General features: G+C 44.7%; 2 protein-coding genes and 1 long non-coding RNA gene across 9 annotated transcripts in view; 2 read left to right on the top strand and 1 right to left on the bottom strand.

Moving 5' to 3' along the window:
• The window catches only part of LOC309541252 (uncharacterized protein), a 246,014-nt gene extending 238,727 nt beyond the window's left edge, over positions 1–7,287 (top strand). For 6 of the 7 annotated variants that reach the window (XM_082238889.1, XM_082238891.1, XM_082238893.1 and 3 more), the window contains 2 exons: positions 3,089–3,233; positions 4,145–7,287. In XM_082238889.1, coding sequence (XP_082095015.1) covers positions 4,295–6,427 — 2,133 coding nt within the window. In that variant the 5' untranslated portion in view covers positions 3,089–3,233; positions 4,145–4,294 and the 3' untranslated portion in view covers positions 6,428–7,287. The remainder of the gene's footprint in view (positions 1–3,088; positions 3,234–4,144) is intronic. The other variant, XM_082238895.1, reaches the window with a different exon arrangement.
• The window catches only part of LOC309541501, a 65,408-nt gene extending 38,227 nt beyond the window's left edge, over positions 1–27,181 (bottom strand). Inside the window, exon 1 of the long non-coding RNA XR_014223765.1 lies at positions 26,865–27,181. This is a non-coding gene — a long non-coding RNA (uncharacterized lncRNA). The remainder of the gene's footprint in view (positions 1–26,864) is intronic.
• Positions 23,934–27,226, top strand: LOC309541375 (uncharacterized protein). Its single transcript, XM_082239194.1, has 2 exons — positions 23,934–24,507; positions 24,978–27,226. The coding sequence occupies exon 2, from the start codon at positions 25,130–25,132 to the stop codon at positions 26,264–26,266; it is 1,137 nt and encodes a 378-aa protein (XP_082095320.1). The 5' UTR covers positions 23,934–24,507; positions 24,978–25,129; the 3' UTR covers positions 26,267–27,226.
• Positions 27,227–27,460: the final 234 nt, after the last annotated feature.

Here is a 27,460-nt window from a genome sequence, read left to right as displayed (position 1 = left end):
CTATAAGCCCCTGCCCTGTCCAGACGCAGTGATTCTGCCCAGTCCAGCCACTGGTCCCCTGGAGAGGAGAGGAAATCCTGAGAGGAAGGGGGGAGGGGAAGCAGCCAGAAACCTTTTCCCACCCAGGAAGCAGCCAGAAACCTTTTCCTCTGTCTCAGGCTTCCATCTTTATTATCTTTTCCACTATGTATGAGGATAATGTACACCTGTCCTCAGAAACAGGGGTCCATGGAATGGCTCTCAGGATTGATACAGAAGTTGCACCTCAAAAGCATTTCTGTTCCCCCTATTCTTTGAAGGCAATGTCAGAGTGGCTGACAAGCTGAGATACAATCCTTCATCATCTGATGACAGTGACTGTATGAATCTTCCCAGTCAAAGGACCCATTTTCATGATAGACAGTGCCTGTGGCTGGAGGCTCTACACACAGGGTGTGTCTGTGGAGGCCAGAGACTTCCAGTATTAGCACAGGTGAGGTGTGTGACCTCCCCAAATTTACAGACTGTATGTGAATGAGATTTCCTGGGTGGGATTATAGTTTATGGCAACCCTGTGATTTTCTCCACCCATAACATTTTATGAGCTGATATAGCAGTACGAGCTCCAAAATAACTAAAAAAACCCCCCACAAGATCATCATCATCATCATCGTATTTATACCCCCAGGCCTTAGTTTGCCTCCCCATGATCTAGAGAAAACACCAGCTTTGAATCATACAGAGTAAAACTACCAGAACCTTCTTGAACCAATAGGTTAGGAATTATCGCTATACATTACATCCGTACTTTTCTATGCCTGAAAAAAGCAACCATGACACTGGGAATGTTCAGGGATGCAGGAGAGGATATATTGTATGATTATATCCTTTCCAACTTGTGTTAACAAATTGTACAATTTAGCAGAGTAACATTCCCCCTTTTAAACTTACAGTGGATGCATTTGCTCAGGCTCGCTAAAGCCTCTAAAATAAGTTTCCTTGGTAATTTCCCCTTGAGTCCCTCATAAAAAGATAAGACACGACACAGTCTTCTATAAAAGTATAAAAAGAGTTGACTCACACATTCTCTTCATAAATGGATCCCAGAAGGCAGATTTAAGTTACAAAAGTTACATACACCTGGAAACTATCCCATAAGGAGACAGCCCAAGAAAGCATCTTAGGCTAAGCAGATGTTGCTTCTTTGACGAATGTAGTCAGAGAGAGAGTGGCTGACCAGTCCTGCTGTTTTGTTACCTGGGCAGGTGAGGTCGCACCCACTTCTAGTCACATGCAGAAGAAGTCTGTCCCAGCCTAGGAGAAATCGGAAGTTCCGACTGGCTGCTCCAGACATCCCCTTTTATTTCCACTCTAGGGATGTTGTACTTGACTGCTCTTGTGTTTCACATCCCACAGACACTTTAAAAGTCAGCACCAACCATTTGAATTGTGCTCGGAAATGCGCTGGGAGCCAGGGAATATACTTTAGAAATAGTGTTATGTGGTCTAAGTGGCTGCTTCCAGTAACTAGTCTAGCTCCCCCATTCTGGATTAGTTGCAGTTTCAGAGTCACCTTCAAAGGTAGCCCCATGTAGAGCAGCTGGCAGTACTCCAAGCAGGAGATAACCAGAGCATGCACCACTCTGGCCAGACAGTCTGCAGGCTAGTTGGGTCTCATCCTGTGTACCAGATGGAGCTGCCAGACAGCTGCCCTGGACACAGAATTGATCTGTGCCTCCATGGACAGCTGGGAGTCCAAAATGACCCCTAGGTTGCACACCTGGTCCTTCAGGGGCAGAGTTATCCCATCAGGACCAGGAATGCCCCCATCCTCCCCCAGGGACAGTATTTCTGTCTTGTCAGGATTCAGCCTCAATGTGTTACCCGCCATCCATCCTCCAACCACCTACAGACAGCCACACATGGCACTCACCATCTTCACTAGTTCCAATTTAAAAGAGAGGAAGAACTGGGCATCATTCACATACTGGTGAATACCCAGCCCAAACCCCCTGATGATCTCTCCCAGTGGCTGCATATAGATAGTAAAAAGCATGGGGGAGAGAATGGAGCCCTGGGGCACCCCACAAGTAAGCACCCAGGGGTCTGAACACCACTCTCTGGACATGGCCCAGGAGGAAGGAGGGGAACCACTGCATAACAGGGCCCACAGCTCCCCTAGAGCTCCAGAAGGACACCATGGCGAAAGGTCTCCAAAGCCGCTAAGAGATCCAGCAGAACCAGGAAACAGCTTTACTCTCAATATCTATCTCATTGGAGATAATCAGCCAGGGGAGTTCAAGTCCCATGATGAGGACTGAATCCCCATTGGAAGGATCATGGTGGCAGGAGCTTTCCTGGTCCTGCACCCCCAAAAGCTTCCGCCACAATACTTTCTTTAGCTTTCAAGGAGCCACCGGATACATTGTGGTATTTTCTTCGAAAAACAAATATTTTGAATACTTTTACAGTGCCGTATGATGTAAATATGGGATGCGGGTGGTGCTGGGGGTTAAACCACAGAGCCTAGGACTTGCCAATCAGAAGGTCAGCGGTTCAAATCCTCGTGATGCGGTGAGCTCCCGCTGTTCGGTCCCTGCTCCTGCCCACCTAGCAGTTCAAAAGCACATCAAAGTGCAGTAAGATAAATAGGTACCTCTCCAGCAGGAAGGTAAACGGTGTTTCCATGCCCTGCTCTTGTTCGCCAGAAGCGGCTCAGTCATGCTGGCAAGATGACCTGGAAGCCGTACGCTGGCTCCCTCGGCCACTAAAGCGAGATGAGCCTGGCTTATATGGTCCCAAGGAAAGCAGAGCAGTATGTTTGGCACCAGCTTGGCTTCAGGAGTTGAATGAAGAAGATGCGGAGGACACCATCCAACCATCTTAGAGACTCCACTCTGGATTTGTGTAGGTTTTCCTCCATAGCCTTTTCTTCCCCTGAACATAGCTCAAGAGGCAGTGAAAGTTTAGGAGCAGAGTTTTCCTTCTCGATGGGCTTCCTTCCCCCGTTGACGATCCCATCTGCCCTTCACTTTCCTCTGCAGCAGGGGTGGAATCTGTCTTCTGGACTGTGGGATTCACTGTTTTTCTCCTCCTCTCCATCCACCAGGGCCTGCCTTCACCTGCAGCAGAATTCCCTAATACACCAAGGATTTGAGACCCATCAACAATCCTCACCTGGTTTTGCCGGCCGGTTGAAGCGATTTCTGGGATTGTGGCCCTTGTTGCATGCTGACAGCTTCTGGAAGCCACAGGTGAGAGCTGAGTGCAGGATGGGGACTAATGGTGGATAAATTACCCCATAAGGTGCATGACATGACCCCCACCAAAGGTACCCAGATATTTGAGACAGATAAGGAATAAATTCATGTCTCTGGAAATATCACAACATCAGGCCATCAATAAATCAACACTACATATTCAAGGATGAAGGGATAAGTACAGTTATCCCTTTGCCTTGAATATCCAGCTTTGTCAGTGCCAGATTAGGGTAATCTTGTGTCAGAAGAGGGGCTTGAGATCAGGCAGCACATCATCATTATAAAGAACCATTGGGATTCCCATTTGCCATCTTCTTTCCTTCTGCTTCTCCTGCTCTCTCACTGCAATGCGAGGCATGTAGAGGGAGGTCCATCTCTAAGAACAGGAGCTTCCCTGAGCACCCATTCAGCTGATCCCAACACCAAACCTTGTCACTAATTCTCTGACTGACCCAGACCACAGTCCCTGGAAAAGATGTAGACCAGGGTCTCACATAATAGTCCACATGGACCTCCTGTGGCCAATGGGACTGTGCAGGTGATCCATAAACATCTAGAGGTGGATGGAGGATTATGATGCAGAGGATGGGGAATATCCAAAGGAACGATGGACCGGAGAAAGAGAGGGCCTGTTCATGGACAGAGAGCAGCTGCCTTTCCTGTGAGGAAACAATTGATTTGAAAAGGCTGTATTCCAAGATCATGCTGCTTTATTAACGATGATTGAGGAGTATGAAAGGTGGTGATGCATTACTATCATTTGATGACATTGCTTTTTCATTTCCAAAAAATTGGGAACATGGGTAGGACATGGGAGAATGTAGGAGATGTTGAAATAAGAGAAGGGGCTAATGGCGCTTGATGTGTTCTCTTTCCCTTTGTTCTCTTTCTTGTAACCCAAACAGGATTTCCTTTCCTCCAACTCTGAAGAAGGTAATGGAGAAGACATTCAGAATTCCAAGGAATGGGGCACCTTTCGTTTCATTAGGAATAGAAATTAAAATGTGTGAAATGTGGGATATGCTTCATTGAATGAGCACACATAGCTCACATCAATGACTCCACGAGGGGAGAAAACATTTAAAGGTATGGAGAGTGGGAAAAGTTTCACTGATAGTAGAACACTTAGAACACATCAGCAGACTCACATGGACAAGAAAGGATTCCAATGCAGGGAGTGTGAGAAGAACTTCAGTCTAAGAGGACTCCTCAATATACACCAGCGGACTCACACAGGGGAAAAACCATTTAAATGCATGGAGTGTGGAAAGAGCTTCAGTCAGAGTGGACACCGCAATATGCATAAACGGACTCACACAGGGGAGAAACCATTTAAATGTATGGAGTGCGGAAAGAGCTTTAGTGACAGTGGAAGCCTTAGAAGACATCAACGGATTCACACAGGGGAGAAACCATATAAATGTATGGAGTGTGGAAAGAGCTTCAGTCGGAGTGGACATTTAAGTTCACATCTACGGACTCACACGGGTGAAAAACCATATAAATGTATGGAGTGTGGAAAGAGCTTCAGTAAGAGTGGAAACCTCAGTAAACATCACCAGACTCACACAGGGGAGAAACCATATGAATGCAGGGAGTGTGGGAAGAGCTTCAGTCAGAATGCAGACCTCAAATTACACCAGCGAACTCACACTGGTGAAAAACCATATAAATGTATGGAGTGTGGAAAGAGCTTCAGTCAAAGTGGACACCGCAATATGCATCAACGGACTCACACAGGGGAGAAACCATTTAAATGTATGGAGTGTGGAAAGAGCTTCAGTCAAAGTGGACACCGCAATATGCATCAACGGACTCACACAGGGGAGAAACCATTTAAATGTATGGAGTGTGGAAAGAGTTTTAGTGATAGTGGAAGCCTTAGAACACATCAACGGACTCACACAGGGGAGACACCATTTAAATGTATGGAGTGCGGAAAGAGCTTTAGTGATAGTGGGAGCCTTAGAAGACATCAACGGATTCACACAGGGGAGAAACCATATAAATGTATGGAGTGTGGAAAGAGCTTCAGTCGGAGTGGACATTTAAGTTCACATCTACGGACTCACACGGGTGAAAAACCATATAAATGTATGGAGTGTGGAAAGAGCTTCAGTAAGAGTGGAAACCTCAGTAAACATCACCAGACTCACACAGGGGAGAAACCATATGAATGCAGGGAGTGTGGGAAGAGCTTCAGTCAGAATGCAGACCTCAAATTACACCAGCGAACTCACACTGGTGAAAAACCATATAAATGTATGGAGTGTGGAAAGAGCTTCAGTCAAAGTGGACACCGCAATATGCATCAACGGACTCACACAGGGGAGAAACCATTTAGATGTATGGAGTGTGGAAAGAGTTTTAGTGATAGTGGAAGCCTTAGAACACATCAACGGACTCACACAGGGGAGACACCATTTAAATGTATGGAGTGCGGAAAGAGCTTTAGTGATAGTGGAAGCCTTAGAAGACATCAACGGATTCACACAGGGGAGAAACCATATAAATGTATGGAGTGTGGAAAGAGCTTCAGTCGGAGTGGACATTTAAGTTCACATCTACGGACTCACACGGGTGAAAAACCATATAAATGTATGGAGTGTGGAAAGAGCTTCAGTAAGAGTGGAAACCTCAGTAAACATCACCAGACTCACACAGGGGAGAAACCATATGAATGCAGGGAGTGTGGGAAGAGCTTCAGTCAGAATGCAGACCTTAAATTACACCAGCGAACTCACACTGGTGAAAAACCATATAAATGTATGGAGTGTGGAAAGAGCTTCAGTCAAAGTGGACACCGCAATATGCATCAACGGAGTCACACAGGGGAGACACCATTTAAATGTATGGAGTGCGGAAAGAGCTTTAGTGATAGTGGAAGCCTTAGAAGACATCAACGGATTCACACAGAGGAGAAACCATATAAATGTATGGAGTGTGGAAAGAGCTTCAGTCAGAGTGCACACCTTAGAAATCATCAACGGACTCATACAGGGGAGAAACCATTTAAATGCATGGAGTGTGGAAAGAGCTTTAGTAAAAATGGAGCCCTTAGAATGCATCAACGGATTCACACAGGGGAAAAACCATTTAAATGTATTGAGTGCGGAAAGAGCTTCAGTTACGATTCAGGCCTTAGAAGACATCAACTGACTCACACAGGCAGGGGGGAAACCATTTAAATGTATTGAGTGCGGAAAGAGCTTCAGTCAGAATGGAGACCTTAAAACACATCAATGGACACACACAGGGGAGAAAACATAAGAATGCATGGAATGCGGAAATCAATTCAGTTTCATCGCAACCCTCAGAAGACATCAACAGATTTACACAGGAGAGAAACCATATAAATGTATGGAGTGTGGAAAGAGCTTCAGTCAGAGTGGACACCTCAATATACATCAATGGGCTCACACAGGGGAGAAACCATATAAATGTGTGGCGTGTGGGAAGTGCTTCAGTTTCAATGCAATGCTTAGAAGACATCAACGGACTCACACAGGGGGGAAAACCATTTAAATGCATTGAGTACGGAAAAAGCTTCAATCAAAGTGGAAATCTTAGAAAACATCAGCAGACACACAGGGAAGAAACCATTTAAATGTATGGCATGTGGAAGGAGCTTCAGTCAGAGTGGATCCCTTGATATACATCAACAAACTCACACAAAAGACAAACCACATAAACGTCAGGAAAGTATATTGAGGCTCTGTCCTTGTGGAAGTCCTACATCAACAGACTCGTGGCCAGGAAGAACTTTAACATTTGACACCCTACATACCATCAATAACTTTAAATGGAAGGATTGCAGAAAGTGCTTTAGCTATAATGTGATGTTTAAGAAATATCAGACATTCAAGTGGGAGAACCCATTTAGATGTATGGAGTGTGGGACATGTTCCTCTCAGAGTCCACTCTTCTTCACGGCAATGAACTCAGACGAAATCTGTCTTCCTGCTTCAGGGCCAGCTGAGTCTGTTTCTCTTGTCATTTTCTTGTAGCTAGGTAATTCCTCTCTAATCTGCTCTGTGTCTGTGTCTCTCCCTCCTCCTGGATGACCTCCTCTCTCCCTCCTCCTGGATGACTTTCCCCCCTCCAGCTCCTCTTCTGAGGAAAGCTGATTGGCCTGAGAATGGATTCCCCCCTTAAGGTGGGGGACCTCAACGGAGTCCCTTCATTAGAAATGGACAGGACAGAAAGGGACAGAATATCTAGAAAAGAGAGACTACCACATACATTTTTTCAAATGGTGGACAGCTTAAACCTAAGGGATGCATGGAGAGAGAAAAATCCACTGGAGAAACAGTTCACACTCTTTTCAGAAGCCTAACAATCGTCAGGGAGAATTTATGCAATCTAGATCTCAAATAGTTTAATAATAAAAATTTTAAAAAACAGAGATTCACCCAAGGACAATAACAGGTCATAATCCAGTGATATTAGAATTAGAAAATAAACAAAAGGTAATAAAAGATGGCGATTAAATGAGAATTTATTAAACGATGAAAATCTGGTGATTAAAGCACAAGAATTGTTGAAATAATTCTTTGAAATCAATAAATCACAAGACACTGATATAAGAATAATTTGGGGTGCCGGTAAAGCATTTCTTAGAGGCTTCTATATACAGCAAAATGCAGGGGGAAAGAGAGTTTATGAGAGGAACTTAGAGCAGTTAAGAGAAGAAATAGCGAGCAATGAAAAAATACTAGCGAAGCAACCAAAAAATAAAAAGGTAGCACCAAAAATCAAGTTATTACAAACACAATTCTCATAGTTGTTAAGCATTGAAATCCAAAATAACATAAGATGGATGAAACAGAGATCCTTTGAATTTGCAAATAGGCCCAGCAAAATACTGGCATGGCAACTGAAGAAGAGACAGAAAGAGAGATTAATAGATAAAATCAAAGACGGCGAGAAAACGAGAAGAAATAAACAAGTTTTTTATCAACCACTTCAAAAATTTATGCAATATAGGCAAGGAAACAGAAGAAGATATAAAAAAATTATCTGCAGGGGAAAGACTTACCCAGAGTGGGAATAGAAAAAAATGCATATCTAAATGCCCCAGTTTCTATGATGGAAGTACAGGAGGCTATTTCCAAAGCGAAGTTGTGGAAGTCGCTGGGCCCGGATGCCCTTACCGCCTTGCATTAAAAAAATAATGGAGGAAGTAGTGGCTACTCCGCTGAAAGTACTCATAAATAAAATAATGGCGGAAGGAAGAATCCCGGAGTCATGGCAATTAGCACATATAACAGTAAACCCTAAACAAGACAAGAACAAAGAGAATATAAATAATGATAGACCAATATCTTTACTTAATAATGACTACAAGATATATGCGGACATATTGGCCCAGAGATTAAAAACAGTGTTGAACGAAGTCATTAGCCAAGATCAGACAGGATTCTTACCCGGAAGGAAGATGAGCAATAATGTGAGACTTGTGATTGATGCTATTGAATATCTTGACTGGAACCCAGGGAAGAAGGCTGCATCTGTTTTTGTGGGTGCTGAGAAAGCCTTCGATAAGGTATCCTGGAGGTTTGTGGAGAAGATAATTGAAAAGATGGAAGTGGGAACAAGGATATCAACTGGATTAAGAGCTATTTATCAAGACCAAAAGGTAAATTTAATAATGAATGGGGAGATGACTGAATACTTTAAAATAGAAAGGGGGACAAGACAAGGGTGTCCCCTATCTCCCTTGTTATTTGTTTTAATATTGGAGGTACTAAATCAATGCGATGGGGTGAGCTCCCGTTTCTCGGTCCCTGCTCCTGCCAACCTAGCAGTTCGAAAGCACATCAAAGTGCAAGTAGATAAATAGGTAGCACTCCGGCGGGAAGTTAAACGGCGTTTCCGTGCGCTGCTCTGGTTCACCAGAAGCGGCTTAGTCATGCTGGCCACATGACCCGGAAGCTGTACGCCAGCTCCCTCGGCCAGTAAAGTGAGATGAGCGCCGCAACCCCAGAGTCATCCACAGCTGGACCTAATGGTCAGGGGTCCCTTTTCCTTTACCTATGTAATATGCTTATGTTAAAATACGAATATGGATTTTGAATTTGATGCTTGTACTTTGTTTCTTTTTGGGTTTGAAATTAAAAAAAGGAGAAGGAGGGGGGGGAGGAGAATATTCAGCTTCAGACCATTCCCCGACAAAACACATTGCCCTGTGTCCTTCCAGCCTCTTTCCTCCCTTGCTCCCTTCTGCCGGTTTGTGTGCCTGACTTAGATATCCTGCGTGCTGTATTTTTTTTACTGCTGAAACTGGATTTGCTCTCAGGAGCTAATTTTTGTGCCTCACTGGGGACCCAGTGAGAACTGTATGCTTTGAAAGCTCAGTAAACTATTACTGAAGAAGTCCTGCTGCCTCTGTGTGCGTTTTTGACCTCAGTGTGGGACTTGCTCTACATGTGGCCCCTACCCTGCTGCTACTTGGCTCATGCCCTGCAGTTGCTCTACTCAAGCGTGCATGATGGTGTGTCTGCGTGTGACTGTGGTTTTTTGCACTGTTATGGAAATGACAAGTGGGACCCACATCTTTAAAGTTGTTGCAATGTTACAAATCATCAAACCTTTATTGGCATCACTTACAAACATTCAGAATAAGTAGGCCAGTGCGATCTCGTCGCCATTTCAACAGTACAGTCATTTGCCAAAGGGAAGAAGAGGCAATCTATTTCATCTCTCCAGCAAGGGCAGGATCCTGTAACGTACTTTGGCAACAAAAAATCAAATAGAGGAACTTAGCTACTGTCTTGGGGAGCTCCTGGTCTCTCCCCTGGAATAAGAAGTGTACAACCTCCTTCTCTGGTTTCCATGTTGGAATGCATAGATGGTCTAAAAATTGTTGGCGGAGATCATCATAAATTTTACATTTAAGGGCCATGTGAGCTAGAGTTTCCACCAGGTGGGCATCGCATGGGCAGATCCTATCTCCTTCTGCCAAACCCACAAACCTGCCCCAAAGGAGGTTAGGAGGATTAGACTTGAACATAGGCAGAGAAAAAGCCCTTTTTTCTTGCGGGTTAAACAAAAATTGTAAATAATTAAGGTTAAATTCCTGCACCCTAGAGAGTCGAAAATAAAGAGGGGACCATGTTTTTTCTGCAGCTGAGATTAGTTCCTAGAGATCTATGTCCCACAGCCTAGTTTTTAACATGGCCTTGGCTACTGGGAAAGCCATGATGATAATGTTGCCAATATTATGCCTGAATGTATGCATTCGACTTGACAGCTCGGGGAAGATACCTAGCTTTATAAATGTGTAGAAAATCCATACTTTAACTGACTCTCCTCATTCCAACGCCATTTTGATCCTTAGAGAAAGGGGAATTTGGGCTCCACCTCCCTCCGTGAACCAAGAAGCAGAAAATCAGATCGGCAGTGTCAAGCGCTCGTCCAACACTTGAGTAGGATCCTGGTAGAGACACATGCCCAACTGGCATGTTCTCTCCCTCCTGGTCATTCGTTCGGGAGCTTCAAAAGCTTCACAGCGACTGATGCCAACAGACATTGGCACACTTAGGGATCTGCAGAGTGTTTGCAGTTTGCGTAACAGAGCTCAGCAACTCAGCATTTTGGCTAAGCTACTTTATTTACATATAAACACACACGGAGCACTGCAACACGGCTCCCTCTCTCTCTAGCATCAGACAGCATCTTGAGAGAACAAAGGACAATAGTCTCACTTCAGGAACATAGTCTCCATCACTTCCCACTGTGGAGTCAAAACATACACCATCATGTGATAGACAAAAATGCCATGACTGCAATCACGGAGCTGGAAATCTAACAGGCAGCAGGAGCAGGGCATCCCGCCATAATCCCCCAAGCGTAAGAGCAGAGACACGGACCCCCACCTAGGGAGTGACCAGGGGAAACAATGGACATCTGCAGAGGCAGTTGAGCAAGCCAGATGTTCTGAAAGCCCATCTCCAGACAAGTCCTGAGGGCAAGGAGATGACAAGAGTTTTATTGTTCTTCCGGTGATGGGGACTTAAGAGGTGTTGGGAAAGGGGCCTGATAAAGAGACCTAATGTTGGACTTGTGCCACCCTTGTAGACCCCTCCCCCTTTGTGACATGCTACTGATGTAGTGATGATGTCTCAGTGATGCTGCTCCAAGTGTATTCTGGGATATTGTGGGACGTTTTAAAAGAGGGGGGTCACCCCTTACTCAGGGTTCTTACTCCTGTGGGGACCTGTTGCACAACAATAAGGATCATGGTCTACTGACAGCTGTGTTGCTGGAGCTTCCTTCTTTTACTGACCACATGGACCCGCGGGGGAGTAGCACCCTGATGAGCTCGGCTGTTGAGTCGTCTCTCACCCCAGAATTTTTCATTACCAATAATGATATTTTAAAATGTTTATATTTTTTGTTGTCTGCCACACTCCAAAAAATTTCACCATCTTTTCTATCCCCAGCTCTGCTTTCTGTCTCTACTCATTTTTCTTCTGTTGTCTCATATTTTTACCAACAATTTATTTCAATTTTTATTCAATTTAACACCTGCAACTTGGCCAAATTGATTAATCTTGTTGAACACCCTTGGTATACTTTCCAGTGGGCTTCTACCATTATTACCAGGTTGTTTGCAAATGCCTTAAGTTCATATGATCTTCATCCCACTGTAATAATGAATAATAATAATAATAATTTGTATCCCACCCTCCCTGGCCAAAGCCGGGCTCAGAGTGGCTAACAGCAGGTAAAAATAGCCCAGTGTACAGAAAATTGCACAGTCAATTAATTAAAATACATTCTAGACTCAATTCAGAATCAAATTAATGACAACCATCGGGTTAGGGTTCTATGAAGATTACAGAAGGAGAGGGGGGGGGTCGGACTGTGCTTTGGCGAAAGGCCAGGCAGAACAGCTCCGTCTTGCAAGCCCTGCAAAAAGATATATTGATGATGCTGTGAGAACTCTATCCTGGATATGGTGGGAAAGTTTTAAATGTCAATGTCGCCCCCTGCTCTGGGATCACTTGCTGTTGTTGAACCTGTTGCACAACAATAAAGAATCTCAGTCTACTGACTGCTGTTTTGCTCCAAATTGCTTCGCTGGAATTTCCTTCTTTTACTGACCGCACGGACCCGCAGGGGACTTGGACCCTGATGAGCTGAGCTGTTGAGTAGACTCTCAACCCAGAATTTTCCTTATCAAAACCTTTCTGCAAATGGCCTTTGCAACTCAACTCCCTGGATGGTTACAAACTATACACATTTGCCTCTTTGAAACGTAGCCCGTTTCCTCAATGAATCCACCCATTTCTTGATGAAATGTAACTTCTGCCAGGAAAACCTGAGCTGAAATAGTAAGGAGAGCAAAACAGCAGCCCTGTCTGACCCCCGTCAGCCTCCAGACTCCCCCAGTCACGTGGCAGGAGATTATTCCTGAGTCCCCCACCCTCCGTGAGACGGGTATGACATCATGGATGATCCAGTGATGATCCTCATGATTCAAGCAGACTTGTCCAAATAGCAGATATCTATGCCTGAATGAAACGGGTCTGTGATGATGGATTCTGGAGTCAAGAAAGGATTTTCTGGAGTCAAGAAAGGGAAGGGAAGGATTTTGCAATGTAAACATTGTAGGGGGGGGGGTCCCCACTTTGCAAATGGATTGCCGGGATCAGCTTCCTCCCCCCCTCAATTCCTCCCTTCCCGGTACATCCTCCTCTCATCCTGCCCCCACAACCCCAAATCCCTCCACAATGCGCTGCACCTCTTCCTCCTCCTCCTGTAATCCGGCTTCTGTTTCCGGAATGAGGGCAGAGAGCCCCCCTCCCAAGCTGCCTGCTTTCCCCGCAAGTAGAGCTTCTGCGCGGATTGCTGCTCTGCGGCGTAGCTCTAGGGGAGCGCGCTTTGGAAAGGAAAGGCGGGGCATCATGGGAGGGGACCCCCCCCGCCCGTGTATATTGCAGGAAAGGAAAGGAGAATTGGGAACGAGGACAAAGAAGTAAAGGGCTCGCGGGGGGCGGAGAGGGGAGAAAAGGACCCAGAGACCCCCGCCAGCTCCCCAGAGCGCCTTTCGTGGGCCCCGTCGGCAGGGCCTGGATCCCTGCACGTGTGCTGCGAAGGGGGCTTTCCTTGGCCCCTTAGGTGCCTTGGCAGCGGCGGACATGGGGAACCTACGCAGGGGGTCCCTACGAGGGCCCCCTTGCCCCGTTTTCCCCGCGAAGGCATCCCTGGGGCCCTGTGGGCTCCGCACGGATAAAGGAGGGTTAACGGGCGTGAGGGATGCCTAGATAGAGACCCCCTGTCCCTCCTCTGCTAATCTTGGGGTGGCCCCCCAGGATGGAAAGATGGGGGATGAGGGCTGAGCCAAGGGAGGCCTCTGGGTGCAGGGGAGACTCTGGGACAGAGTTAGAGAGTCAAGGAAGTGGGGAGGGGGAGCATCCCTGGGGCAGGAAAGGGCAGCAATGGGGGGGGGGAGATAGGAAATCAGTCTTTGGGGACACTTCTCCATGGTGGCGCCTGCTGGGTTTCTCTGGAGGGGCCGCCTTGACTTCTCCTTCCCACCCAGGAATCGGCCACCCCTTCAAGGCGACCAGAGACAGATCCCTGGAAAGTGGGGGGTCCAGTCCCCCCCTTCCTTCCTGCAACCTCCATCCTCTTCCCACCCCATAAGTCCCTGCCCTGTCCAGACGCAGTGGTTCTGCCAAGTCCAACCATTGGTCCCCCTGGAGAGGAGAGGAAAGAGGGAGAGGGGAGGGGAGAGGCCTTCTCAGAAGCGGCTCTTCGTTTCCGCAATCCCACCCAGGAAGCAGCCAGAAACATTTTCCTCTCTCTCGGGCTTCCATCTTTAAGTTTCTCTTCCACTGCCTGGTTCCAGTACAAAGAAAAGACAGTAAAACATCAGACATTAAAAACCTCCCGATAGAGGGTTGCCTTCAGCTGTCTTCTAAATGTCAGAATGTTGCCCATTTCCTCGCCCTCTGCCTGGTTCCCTGTAACTTTGCTTCTCTCTTTTTTTTTTTAAAAAAAATAATTTTTATTGGTTTTTTTAACACATATTTGACACAAACAATACACAGTACAAAAACATACAAACACATAAACAAATATAATTTCAAAACCTTCTTTTCTTAAACCGTGTTCCTCCGTCTTCCCCATACCTTCCCTTTCTGCATCCCTGTTTTCAAATTTCTTCAGCAAATCCTCACTTCAAAATTTAATTAAATAACCTTTTACTGCCCCTATCTTTTTTACCTAATCAGTACAGCTGTAACCCCTTAATTTCTCTAACCTTGGCGTTTTAGCATTCATTTATTTTATAAAAGTTCTTAAGATAAACTTTAAATTTCTTCCAATCTTCTTCCACCGTCTCTTTCCCTTGGTCTCGGATTCTGCCGGTCATCTCAGCCAGTCCCATGTAGTCAATCACCTTCATCTGCCATTCTTCCAGTGTGGGTAGTTCTTGAGTCTTCCAATACTTTGCAATAAGAACTCTTGCTGCTGTGGTAGCATACATAAAGAAAGTCCTGTCCTTCTTTGAGACCAATTGGCCGATGATGCCCAAGAGAAAGGCCTCTGGTTTCTTGTGAAAAGTACATTTAAGTACCTTCTTCATTTCATTATATATCATTTCCCAGAAAGCCTTAATCCTCGGGCAAGTCCACCAAAGGTGAAAGAATGTACCTTCAGTTTCCTTACATTTCCAACATTTATTATCAGGCAAATGGTAAATCTTTGCAAGCTTGACTGGTGTCATGTACCACCTGTAGATCATTTTCATAATATTTTCTCTTAGGGCATTGCATGCCGTAAATTTTATACCGGTGGTCCACAACCATTCCCAGTCCGCAAACATAATGTTATGACCAATGTCTTGTGCCCACTTAATCATAACTGATTTAACAGTTTCATCCTGTGTATTCCACTTCAGCAACAGATTATACATTCTTGACAAAGTTTTAGTATTGGGTTCTAGCAATTCAGTTTCTAGTTTAGATCTCTCCACCTGGAAGCCAATTTTTCTGTCTTGTTTATACACCTCCATTATTTGATAATAATGGAGCCAATCTCGAACCTTAGACTTCAATTTCTCATAGCTCTGTAGTTTCACTTTCTCACCTTCTTGTTCTAAAATTTCCCAATATTTTGGCCATTTTGATTGCATATTAAGTTTTTTCACCTCCTTAGCTTCCATTGGCGACAGCCATCTTGGGGTTTTATTTTCCAACAAATCTTTATAACGAATCCAAACACTATACAGTGGTACCTCGCAAGACGAATGCCTCACAAGACAAAAAACTCGCTAGACGAAAGGTTTTTCCGTTTGCTATTTGCCTCGCAAGACGAATTTCCCTATGGGCTCGCTTCGCAAGACGAAAACGTCTTGCGACTTTGTTAAACCGTTAAAACCGTGCTTCGCAAGACGAAAAATTCGCTAGACGGCAAAACTCGTGGAACGAATTAATTTCGTCTTGCGAGGCACCACTGTATAATGCTTTCCTAACAATATGATTTTTGAAACCTTTATGAGTTTTTACCTTGTCATACCATAAATATGCATGCCAACCAAACATATTATTAAACCCTTCCAAATCTAGAATGTCTGTGTTCTCAAGAAGTAGCCAGTCTTTCAACCAGCAGAAAGCTGCTGATTCATAGTACAGTTTTAAGTCCGGCAGGGCAAACCCCCCTCTTTCTTTTGCATCTGTTAATATCTTAAATTTTATTCTGGGGTTTTTGCCCTGCCAGACAAATTTGGATATATCTTTCTGCCACTTCTTGAAACAGTCCATTTTATCCACAATCTGTAAAGCCTGAAATAAAAACAACATTCTAGGCAAAACATTCATCTTGATGACAGCAATTCGGCCTAACAAGGAAAGCTTCAAATTTGACCATATTTCTAGGTCTTTCTTTACTTCTGTCCAACATTTCTCATAATTGTCTTTGAATAAATTCACATTCTTAGATGTCATGTTTATCCCCAAATATTTCACTTTCTTAACCACAGTTAATCCTGTTTCATTTTGAAACTGCTCCCTTTCCATGGCTGTTAGATTTTTCTCCAACACTTTAGTTTTTTGTTTATTTAACTTAAATCCTGCGACTTGACCAAATTCTTGAATTAATTCCAAAACCCTTTTCATACTAGTGTCTGGCTCTTGCAAAGTAAGTACTAAATCATCTGCAAAAGCCTTCAGTTTATATTGTTTGGCTCCGACCTGAACCCCTTTAACCAGCTGGTCTTTTCTAATCATATTTAACAAAACCTCCAGGACTGATATAAAAAGCAATGGGGATATTGGGCACCCCTGTCGTGTCCTCTTTTCTATCTGAATTTCTTCAGTAACCACATTATTTACAATTAACTTTGCCTTTTGTTCAGAATATACTGCACCTATACCATTCTCAAAACCTTGGCCTACCCCCATCTCTTGTAGATTCTTCTTCATAAAACTCCAAGAAATATTGTCAAAGGCTTTCTCCGCGTCCACAAATATCAGTACTGCCTTAGTGTTTATATTCACTTCTAATAGTTCCATAATGTCTATTATATTTCTCACATTATCTGACAAATGTCTTCCTGGAAGAAAGCCAGCTTGGTCCTTATGAATCTCTCCCACCAACACTTTTTTCAATCTTTTTGCTAAAATGTCTGCAAAAATTTTGTAATCCACATTAAGTAATGATATAGGGCGGTAGTTCTTGATCTGAGTCTTTTCAGTCTCTGTTTTTGGTATAAGTGTTATATACACTTCTTTCCCAGGAGGCAGCCAGAAACCTTTTCCTCTCTCTCAGGCTTCCATCTTTAAGTTTCTCTTCCACTGCATGGTTCCAGTACAAAGAAAAGACAGTAAAACATCAGACATTAAAAACCTCCCGATAGAGGGTTGCCTTCAGCTGTCTTCTAAATGTCAGAATGTTGCCCATTTCCTTGCCCTCAGCCTGCTTCTCTGTAACTTCTGTTAAGGAAAAATCTAGGTGCGAGACTTTTCAGTCCCCCAGCTGGTCGGGCAGAGCCCGTGGGTCCCTGCAGAATAAAGGAAGGAATCCAGCCAACCGGAGCAAATAGCTGTAGACCAAAGTTTATTGCACAGTAGGTTCAAAGAGCAAATTTTGAACCCCAAGGATGGGGTGACAAAGACTTTTAAAACTTTCCCACCATATCCCAGAATACAGTTCGAAGGGGAGAGGTTAACCTTGGCAAACATGTCCAGACAAGTCCTTGGTACAAGATTAGCATAAGCAGACATGGCAGGGCAAGACTCAGGTATAAGATTAGCATAGACAAATATGTCTTTTTTTAAAAAAAATATTTTTTATTAACAGACCAATCATATCAAATCAAATCACATAAATTCTGAATTACATAGCCTAATTTTAAATTTTGTTGGGGGTACCCATATTTCAAGTTCCGAAAGGGGTCCAATCCTCTTATTGCTACTACTTTAAAAGTCCACAAATCTATCCAAATAATGTTCAAAATTCTGTCCAATTCTTTCTTGCTGTTTTCCACATCTCTTCTAGTTGTTTTCATATATTTTTCCTCTCTCTTTGTCTTTGTGGCCTCTGATTGTCTCCATAAGCAGGTTCAAACAAATTTGTATTCCTGTGTGGGTTTTTCCGTTCGTCCAAGAGTCATATTTCAGACAGCCACCGTATTTCATCGTTTCCATAAAGAAAAGCATTCTTGTTGTTGTTGTTGTTGTTTAGTCGTTTAGTCGTGTCCGACTCTTCGTGACCCCATGGACCAGAGCACGCCAGGCACTTCTGTCCTCCACTGCCTCCCGCAGTTTGATCAAACTCATGCTAGTAGCTTCAAGAACACCATCCAACCATCTCATTCTCTGTCGTCCCCTTCTCCTTGTGCCCTCCATCTTTCCCAACATCAGGGTCTTTTCCAGGGAGTCCTCTCTTCTCATGAGGTGGCCAAAGTATTGGAGCCTCAGCTTCACGATCTGTCCTTCCAGTGAGCACTCAGGGCTGATTTCCTTCAGAATGGAGAGGTTTGATCTTCTTGCAGTCCATGGGACTCTCAAGAGTCTCCTCCAGCACCATAATTCAAAAGCATCAATTCTTCGGCGATCAGCCTTCTTTATGGTCCAGCTCTCACTTCCATACATCACTACTGGGAAAACCATGGCTTTTACTATACGGACCTTTGTTGGCAAGGTGATGTCTCTGCTTTTTAAGATGTTGTCTAGGTTTGCCATCGCCTTTCTCCCAAGGAGCAGGCGTCTTTTAATTTCGTGACTGCTGTCACCATCTGCACTGATCATGGAGCCCAAGAAAGTAAAATCTCTCACTGCCTCCATTTCTTCCCCATCTATTTGCCAGGAGGTGATGGGCCCAGTGGCCATGATCTTCGTTTTTTTGATGTTGAGCTTCAGACCATATTTTGCGCTCTCCTCTTTCACCCTCATTAAAAGGTTCTTTAATTCCTCCTCACTTTCTGCCATCAAGGTTGTGTCATCTGCATATCTGAGGTTGTTGATATTTCTTCCGGCAATCTTAATTCCGGCTTGGGATTCATCCAGCCCAGCCTTTCGCATGATGAATTCTGCATATAAGTTAAATAAGCAGGGAGACAATATACAGCCTTGCCGTACTCCTTTCCCAATTTGGAACCAATCAGTTGTTCCATGTCCAGTTCTAACTGTAGCTTCTTGTCCCACATAGAGATTTCGCAGGAGACAGATGAGGTGATCAGGCACTCCCATTTCTTTAAGAACTTGCCATAGTTTGCTGTGGTCAACACAGTCAAAGGCTTTTGCATAGTCAATGAAGCAGAAGTAGATGTCTTTCTGGAACTCTCTGGCTTTCTCCATAATCCAGCGCATGTTTGCAATTTGGTCTCTGGTTCCTCTGCCTCTTCTAAATCCAGCTTGCACTTCTGGGAGTTCTCGGTCCACATACTGCTTGAGCCTTCCTTGTAGAATTTTAAGCATAACCTTGCTAGCATGTGAAATGAGTGAAATTGTGCGGTAGTTGGAGCATTCTTTGGCACTGCCTTTCTTTGGGATTGGAATGTAGACTGATCTTCTCCAATCCTCTGGCCACTGCTGAGTTTTCCAAACTTGCTGGCATATTGAGTGTAGCACCTTAACAGCATCATCTTTTAAAATTTTAAACAGTTCAGCTGGAATACCATCACTTCCACTGGCCTTGTTATTTGCAGTGCTTTCTAAGGCCCATTTGACTTCACTCTCCAGGATGTCTGGCTCAAGGTCAGCAACCACACTACCTGGGGTGTACGAGACATCCATATCTTTCTGGTATAATTCCTCTGTGTATTCTTGCCACCTCTTCTTGATGTCTTCTGCTTCAGTTAGATCTTTACCACTTTTGTCCTTTATTATGGTAATCTTTGTACGAAATGTTCCTTTCATATTTCCGATTTTCTTGAACAGATCTCTGGTTCTTCCCATTCTGTTGCTTTCCTCTATTTCTTTGCATTGCTCGTTTAAGAAGGCCTTCTTGTCTCTCCTTGCTGTTCTTTGGAAATCTGCATTCAATTTCCTGTATCTTTCACTATCTCCCTCGCATTTTGCTTGCCTTCTCTCCTCCGCTATTTGTAAGGCCTCGTTGGACAGCCACTTTGCTTTCTTGCATTTCTTTTTCATTGGGATGGTTTTAGTTGCTGCCTCCTGTATAATGTTGCGAGCCTCCATCCATAGTTCTTCAGGCACTCTGTCCAGCAAATCTAAATCCTTAAACCTGTTCCTCACTTCCACTGTGTATTCATAAGGGATTTGGTTTAGATTGTATCTTACCTGTCCAGTGGTTTTTCCTACTTTCTTCAGTTTAAGCTTGAATTTTGCTATAAGGAGCTGATGATCTGAGCCACAGTCAGCTCCAGGTCTTGTTTTTGCTGACTGTATAGAGCTTCTCCATCTTTGGCTGCAGAGAATATAATCAATCTGATTTCGATGTTGCCCATCTGGGGATGTCCATGTGTAGAGTCGTCTCTTGTGTTGTTGGAAAAGCGTGTTTGTGATGACCAGCTTGTTCTCTTGACAGAACTCTATTAGCCTTTGCCCTGCTTCGTTTTGATCTCCAAGGCCAAACTTGCCAGTTGTTCCTTTTATCTCTTGATTCCCTACTTTAGCATTCCAATCCCCTATAATGAGCAGAACATCCTTCTTTGGTGTCACTTCGATAAGGTTTTGTAAGTCTTCATAGAACTGGTCAATTTCAGTTTCTTCAGCACCAGTAGTTGGTGCATAAACTTGGATTACTGTGATGTTAAAAGGTCTGCCTTGGATTCGTATCGAGATCATTCTATCATTTTTCAGACTGCATCCCAGTACAGCTTTCGCCACTCTTTTGTTGACTATGAGGGCCACTCCATTTCTCTTACGGGTTTCTTGCCCACAGTAGTAGATATGGTAGTCATCCGAACTGAATTCGCCCATTCCCGTCCATTTTAGCTCACTGATGCCCAGGATGTCAATATTTATTCTTGCCATCTCATTTTTGACCACATCCAACTTACCCAGGTTCATGGTTCTTACATTCCAGGTTCCTATGCAATATTTTTCTTTACAGCATTGGACTTTCCTTTCGCTTCCATGCATATCCACAACTGAGCGTCCTTTCGGCTTTGGCCCAGCCGCTTCATCAGCTCTGGATCTACTTGTACTTGTCCTCCGCTCTTCCCCAGTAGCATGTTGGACACCTTCCGACCTGAGGGGCTCATCTTCCAGTGTCATAACTTTTATATGCCTGTTGTCTTTGTCCATGGAGTTTTCTTGGCAGGGATACTGGAGTGGCTTGCCGATTCCTACTCCAGGTGGATCACGTTTGGTCAAAACTCTCCACTATGACCTGTTCATCTTGTGTGCCCTGCTCGGCGTAGTTCATAGCTTCTCTGAGTTCTTCAAGCCCCTTCGCCACGGCAAGGCAGTGATCCATGAAGGGGCAAAGCATTCTTGCTATCTACTTATTCACTTTTCGCAGGTTTGTCCCTCTTTCTCAGTCCTCGAAGAGGTTCTACCAGGTTCTACCAGGAATCCAGTGTGAAAACAAAGCTTCCTCCTCCCGATAAATCTTTAGACAAGACCCGTCAAAATGGCGACTCCCTTTTTGTTGCTGCGCCATCAAAAGCCCTTGTTCTTTTTCTCAATCTCACATGTCAAGCTTTTGGTAGTAAATTATTTCCACACAGTTTTTAATCATCCTGCTTAGGTCGGTTATGCAGCGGATCTTTTTGAGAAGGGGTTATTGAAAAAAAGAAAAAAAGTTTTTCCCCCTCCATCCAGTCCCACTCCGGCATACTGAACCTGATGTAATTTCTTCATGATGTATTCCGTTAAATCCAAACCCGTTGCTCTCGTTTCACAGAGGCCACTTCAGTTAGCAGTTTTCACTCCTGTTCTTCACTTGAAATATGTGCATTTGCTTCATTTCCAATTAAATATCTTGAGCTTATGCAAACCAGTGCGCGATCAGAGACCGCGTCCGGGAGAGCCGGACTCCACCCGAGGGCTTTATGCCTAGTGCCCTCACCCCCTTCTTTCGAATCTGGGGGTGAATTATGGGCACAGCAGGCAAGGCAGTCCCCCCCCATTCCCTTGGGGGGGGCAAGGGAGGCTGCATACTCCCATCACAGCCTCTTAATTACCTTGTGTGGGTCAGAGAGATGTTATTGTCAGCCATCTTCCAATTCACCCCCTGGTGCCCCCCCCCCGCATAGACAAATATGTCTTAAGTACCCACCACCCAAAAGTACAATCGAGGTTCCTTTGCATGTTTGGAGCCTGAGGCGAGTCAGGTGATGAGATTTGGTTTCCTTTGGCTAACAATGAGCCCAGCAATTTTCACCTCTGAGAACTTCCTGGAGTCCTTTTGCCAGGGGAAAATAGCTTTGGAATGGGGGGAACTGGGAAAGGAGATGATTTTATATTATTTTTAAAGTTAGGTGACTTCCCTGAGCTGTCAAGTTGGAAGGATATATTCAGGCATAATATTTGTAATATTTAACTTTAAAGATGTGCCCCCCCCGTAATTTCCGTAACACTTCGCTTCTTGCGCGCGGGGGGGGGGGAATCAGCAGAAGACCTTCGAAGGAGGACCTCCCTGTCCAGACTGAGCGATGTTGGTGGAGATGCTGCTTCAGGTCTACAGGGCCGAGGCTGTTGAGGGCTTTAGGTTGCAGATCTTGCTGCTCCATAACGATCTATTTCAGCAAATAAATTTATTACTGAAGACAAAGAAGCATAACAGGATTCAAAAAATAGCAAAAACTTAACTTACGTAAAACCCTAATTTAGCATACCAAAACAGCTCTCAACTAAGAATCACACAAGCAGAGTAGAGAAATAGCAGACTAGGAAGTGGGACCAGGCGCCTTTAAGCCTTGTAATTTATATTCCATTAAATGTCAGAGTAACCTTGGGACTAGATAACAAGCCTGGCTCACTCCAGTTTAAACCAGCTTCATCTGGTTCCCCAAAACAAGAAAGGTTCTTCATAACCTCATCACAACTTATCCCACCACCAGCTCTCAGCAAAAAGAAACTGCCGAGTTTCAGGAAGCCTGCATTAGATCAATACTTTTCTATGCCAGGAAAATGCAACCATGACACTTAAAGGTCAGCACTAACAATTTGAATTGTGCTTGAAAATGTGCTGGGAGCCAGGTAAGGTCCTTTAGGAGCAGTGATATGTGGTCTCGGCGCTGCTCCCATTCAGTTGCAGTTTTGGGTCACCTTCAAAGGTAGTCCCATGTAGACCACATAGCAGTAGTCCAAGCTGGAAATAACCAGAGCGTGCACCACTCTGGCGAGACAGTCTGCGGGGAAGGAGGGTCTCAACCTGCATTCCAGATGGAGCTGCTAGACAGCTGCCCTGTACACAGAATTGAGTTGCGCCTCCATGGTCAGCTGTGAGTCCAAAATGACCCCTAGGCTGCACACCTGGTTATTTAGGGGCACAGTTACCCCATCAGGACCAAGGGGTCCCCCACACCTGCCCACCCCATGTTCCCCAGGGACAGCACTTCTGTCTTGTCGGATTTGAGCTCAATCTGTTAGCCACCATCCATCTTCCCACCAACACATGGCCTTCACCACCTTCACTTGTTCCGATTTAAATGAGAAGAAGAGCTGGGTATCAGCCACATACTGGTGATCACCCAGCCCAAAACCCCTGATGATCTCTCCCAGCAGCTTCATGTAGATATTAAAAAGCATGGAGGAGGGGACGGAGCCCTGAGGCACCCCACAAGTGAGAGCCCAGGGGTCTGAACACTCACCCCCCAACACCACTTTCTGGATATGACCCAGGAGGAAGGAGGGGAACCACTGCATAACCATTTCCCCAGCTCTCCTAGAGGGTTCAGAAGGACACCATGGCCAAAGGTCTCCAAAGCCACTGAGAGATCTAGCAGAACCAGGAAACAGCTTTCCCCTCAGACTCTAGTGCATGGGAGATCATCATCCAGCGCAACCAGTGCAGTTTCAGTCCCATCATGAGGCCTGAATCCCAATTGGAAGGATAATGGTGGCAGAAGCTTTCCTGGTCCTGCACCACCAAAAGCTCCAGGCACAATATTTCATTAGCTTTGAAGGGACCATTGGATACTTGGTGGTCTTTTCTTCAAAAGACAAATATTCTGAATACTTTTTAATTGATGTATGATGTAAATAGCGCTTCTGTTTTCCTTGTTCCACATCAGAGAGACTTTGATACGCAGGTCTGAGTTCATTGCTCTCCCTGAAACTGCTGTGTTAGCAACACTGCCTGGGCAGTGTGTTTGGGGTTCCTGGGCTGCCTAGACAACAAGACCCCCTTCTCAGCCTGACTTATATGGTCCCAAGGAAAGCAGAGCAGTACGTTAGGCACCAGCTTGGCTGCAGGAGTGGCTGGAAGGAGGTGTGCAGGGCACCATCCAACCCTCTTAGAAACGGTGCCACTCTGGATTTGTGTAGATTTTACTCTATAGCCTTTTCTTCTCCTGAAGATAACTCAAAAGGAAGTGAAGGAGTGCACCAAAGTTTTACGACCAGAGTTTTCCTTCGCGATGGGCTTCCTTCCCAGGTTGATGAGCCCCATCTGCCCTCACTTTCCTCTGCGGAATGGGTAGAATCTGCCTTCTTGACTGTGGGATTCACTGTTGTTCTCCTCCTCTCCATCCACCAGGGCCTGCCTTCATCTGCAGCAGAATTCCCCAACCCACCAAGAATTTGAGACCCATCAGGTATCCTCACCTGGTTTTGGTGGCCAGTTGAAGCCGTTCCTGGGATTGTGGCCCCTGTTGCATGCTGACAGCTTCTGGAAGCCACAGGTGAGAGCTGAGTGCAGGGTGAGGACCAATGGTGGAGAAATTACCCCATAAGGTGCATGACATTTCCCCCACCAAAGGTACTACCGCTCCCCTAACACCCCATGACATCGTATGATTATGATATTTAAGACAGTCCATCAATAAATCAATACTACATTTTCAAGGTACTACATATTCCACCAAGTACAGTTTATCTATTTGCCTTGAATAGCCTGCTTTTCAGTGTCATTTTAGGATAGTCCTGCATCAGAAGATGGGCATGAGATCAGACAGCACATTATTTTTTAAAAAATTAAGCTGCTTTATGAACATTGGTTGAGGATTTTGAAAGTTGCTCATGAATTACTATCATTTGATATTGCAACTTCACTTCTTAAAAACTGGGAACATGGGTAGGAGGTGAGGGAATGTGGGAGACGTTGATATAGGAGAAGGTGCTGATGGAGCTTGATGTGTTCTCTTTCCCTTAGTTCAACTTCCTTGAAACCAAAACAGGATTCCCTTTCCTCCCACTCTGAAGAAGGAGATGGGGAAGACAGTCAGAACTCCAGGGGATGGGTCACCTCCCCCCCCATTAGGAATAGAAATTAAAATGTGTGAAATGCGGAATATGCTTCATTGAATGAGGACACATAGTTCACATCAACAACCTCCAACAGGGGAGAAACCATTTAAAGGTATGGAGTGTGGGAAACGTTTCACTGATAGTGGAAAACTTAGAACACATCAGCGGACTCACAAGGGCAAGAAAGGATTCCAGTGCAGAGAGTGTGGGAAGAACTTCAATCAAAATGGACACTTAAGTTTACATCAACAGATTCTCACGGGGGGGGGGGAACCTTTTAAATGTCTGGAGTGCGGAAAGTGCTTCAGTCAGAATGGAGACCTTAAATTACACCAGCGGATTCACACAGGGGAGAAACCATTTAAATGCCAGGAATGCGGAAAGAGCTTCAGTCAGAGTGGAAACCTTAGAATACATCAACAGACTCACACAGGGGAGAAACCATTTAACTGCCTCGAGTGCGGAAAGAGCTTCAGTCAGAGTGGAAACCTTAGAATACATCAACGGACTCACACAGGGGAGAAACCATTTAAATGCATTGAGTGTGGAAAGAGCTTCAGTCAAAGTGGAAGCCTTAGAACACATCAACGGACTCACACAGGGGAGAAACCAATTAAATGCCTGGAGTGCGGAAAGAGCTTTAATGATAATGGAGGCCTTAGAACGCATCAACGGACTCACAAAGGGGAGAAACCATTTAACTGCCTGGAGTGCGGAAAGTGCTTCAGTCAGAGTGGACACCTCAATATACATAAACGGATTCACACAGGGGAGAAACCATTTAAATGCCTGGAGTGCGGAAAGAGCTTCAGTTTCAATGGCAACTTTAGAGAACATCAACGGACTCACACAGGGGAGAAACCATTTAAATGCCAGGAATGCGGAAAGTGCTTCAGTCAGAATGGAGACCTTAGAAAACATAAACGGACTCACACAGGGGAGAAACCATATAAATGTATGGAGTGTGGAAAGAGCTTCAGTTGCAATGCAACCCTTAGAACACATCAACAGACTCACACAGGGGAGAAACCATATAAATGTATGGAATGTGGAAAGAGCTTCAGTCAGAATGGAGACCTTAGAACATATCAACGGACTCACACAGGGGAGAAACCATTTAAATGCATGGAGTGTGGAAAGTGCTTCAATCAGAGTGGACACCTTAGAGGACATCGGCAGACACACAGGGGATAAACTTTTTAAATGTATGGCGTGTGGTAGGTGCTGCAGTCAGAGTGGAACCCTTGATTTATATCAAGAAACTCGCACAAAAGACAAACCTTATAATTATCAGGAGAGTAGATAGAGGTTCAGTCCTAGTGGAAGTTCTAAATCAACAGACTCATGGACAGGAAGAACTTTAGGAGTTGAAATCCTACAAACCATCAACAAACTCAAAGAGGAGAAGCAGTTTATATGAAAAGACTGCAAAAAGTGCTTTATTTAAAATGGAGTGATCAAGGAACATCCAGGGCCTCTCACATGGAAGAACCCATTTTGATGTATGGAGTGTGGGACATCTTCCTCTCAGAGTCCACTCTTTTCTTCACAGAAATGAACTCAGCAGGAAATCAGTCATTAACACATGTTGTGTATGTGAAGTTCTGGTATTTATGTGTAAAACTGTATAGTAATGAAATATTGAAGGCAATGTCAAACAATGTGATTATAATGTAAGATGTAAAGTACCTTTCGATAGAGAAGCGGTGAGGGTTTATCTGGACTGCTGGTGGTCAGTGAGGGCTCGGCGATATATTGTCCCATACTGGTTTCTAGACCACATCGTGATAACCTTCCAAAAACAATTGATATGGCAAGACCCCACAGATTACAGTGTGTGTTTCTGGGATGCTGATTTGTCTGGAAGCAGCCGGCAGAAAGCTTTGCTTTGTGAAGCCCCTGCAGATTCCGAGTTCCTGACTTCCCTCCCAGACGACAGGAAGTGAAAAACACACATCCATTGCCCTGTGTCCTTCCAGCGTCTTTCTTCCCATGCTCCCTTCTGCTGGTTTGTGTGCCTGACTTAGATATCCTGTGTGCTGTATTTTTTTACTGCTGAAACTGGATTTGCTCTCAGGAGCTAAGTTTTGTGCCTCACTCGGAACCCAGTGAGAACTGTATGCTTTGAAAACTCAGTAAAATATTACTGAAGAAGTCCTGCTGCCTCTGTGGGTGTTTTTGACCTCAGCATGGGAATTGCTCTACACGTGGCCCCTAGCCTGCTGCTACTTGGCTCGTGCCCTGGAGTTGCTGTACTCAAGCATGCAAGACGGGTGCATATGTGTGTGACTGGTTTTTGCACCAAACACTCACCCTCACCACCGCATGCTCTCCGAATACTGCTTCTTCACTAGAACTTCTCCCTGCCTCCTACATGTTCTGAAGAAA

Source organism: Podarcis vaucheri, assembly GCF_965113315.1.
Source record: "Podarcis vaucheri genome assembly, chromosome: 10".
NCBI lineage: Eukaryota > Metazoa > Chordata > Lepidosauria > Squamata > Lacertidae > Podarcis > Podarcis vaucheri.
This window is presented reverse-complemented; position numbering and strand designations above follow the sequence as displayed.

Coding starts and splice junctions, on each gene's coding strand:
- LOC309541375 (XM_082239194.1), top strand. CDS start 25,130: ATGAGGACACATAGTTCACATCAACAACCTCCAACAGGGGAGAAACCA.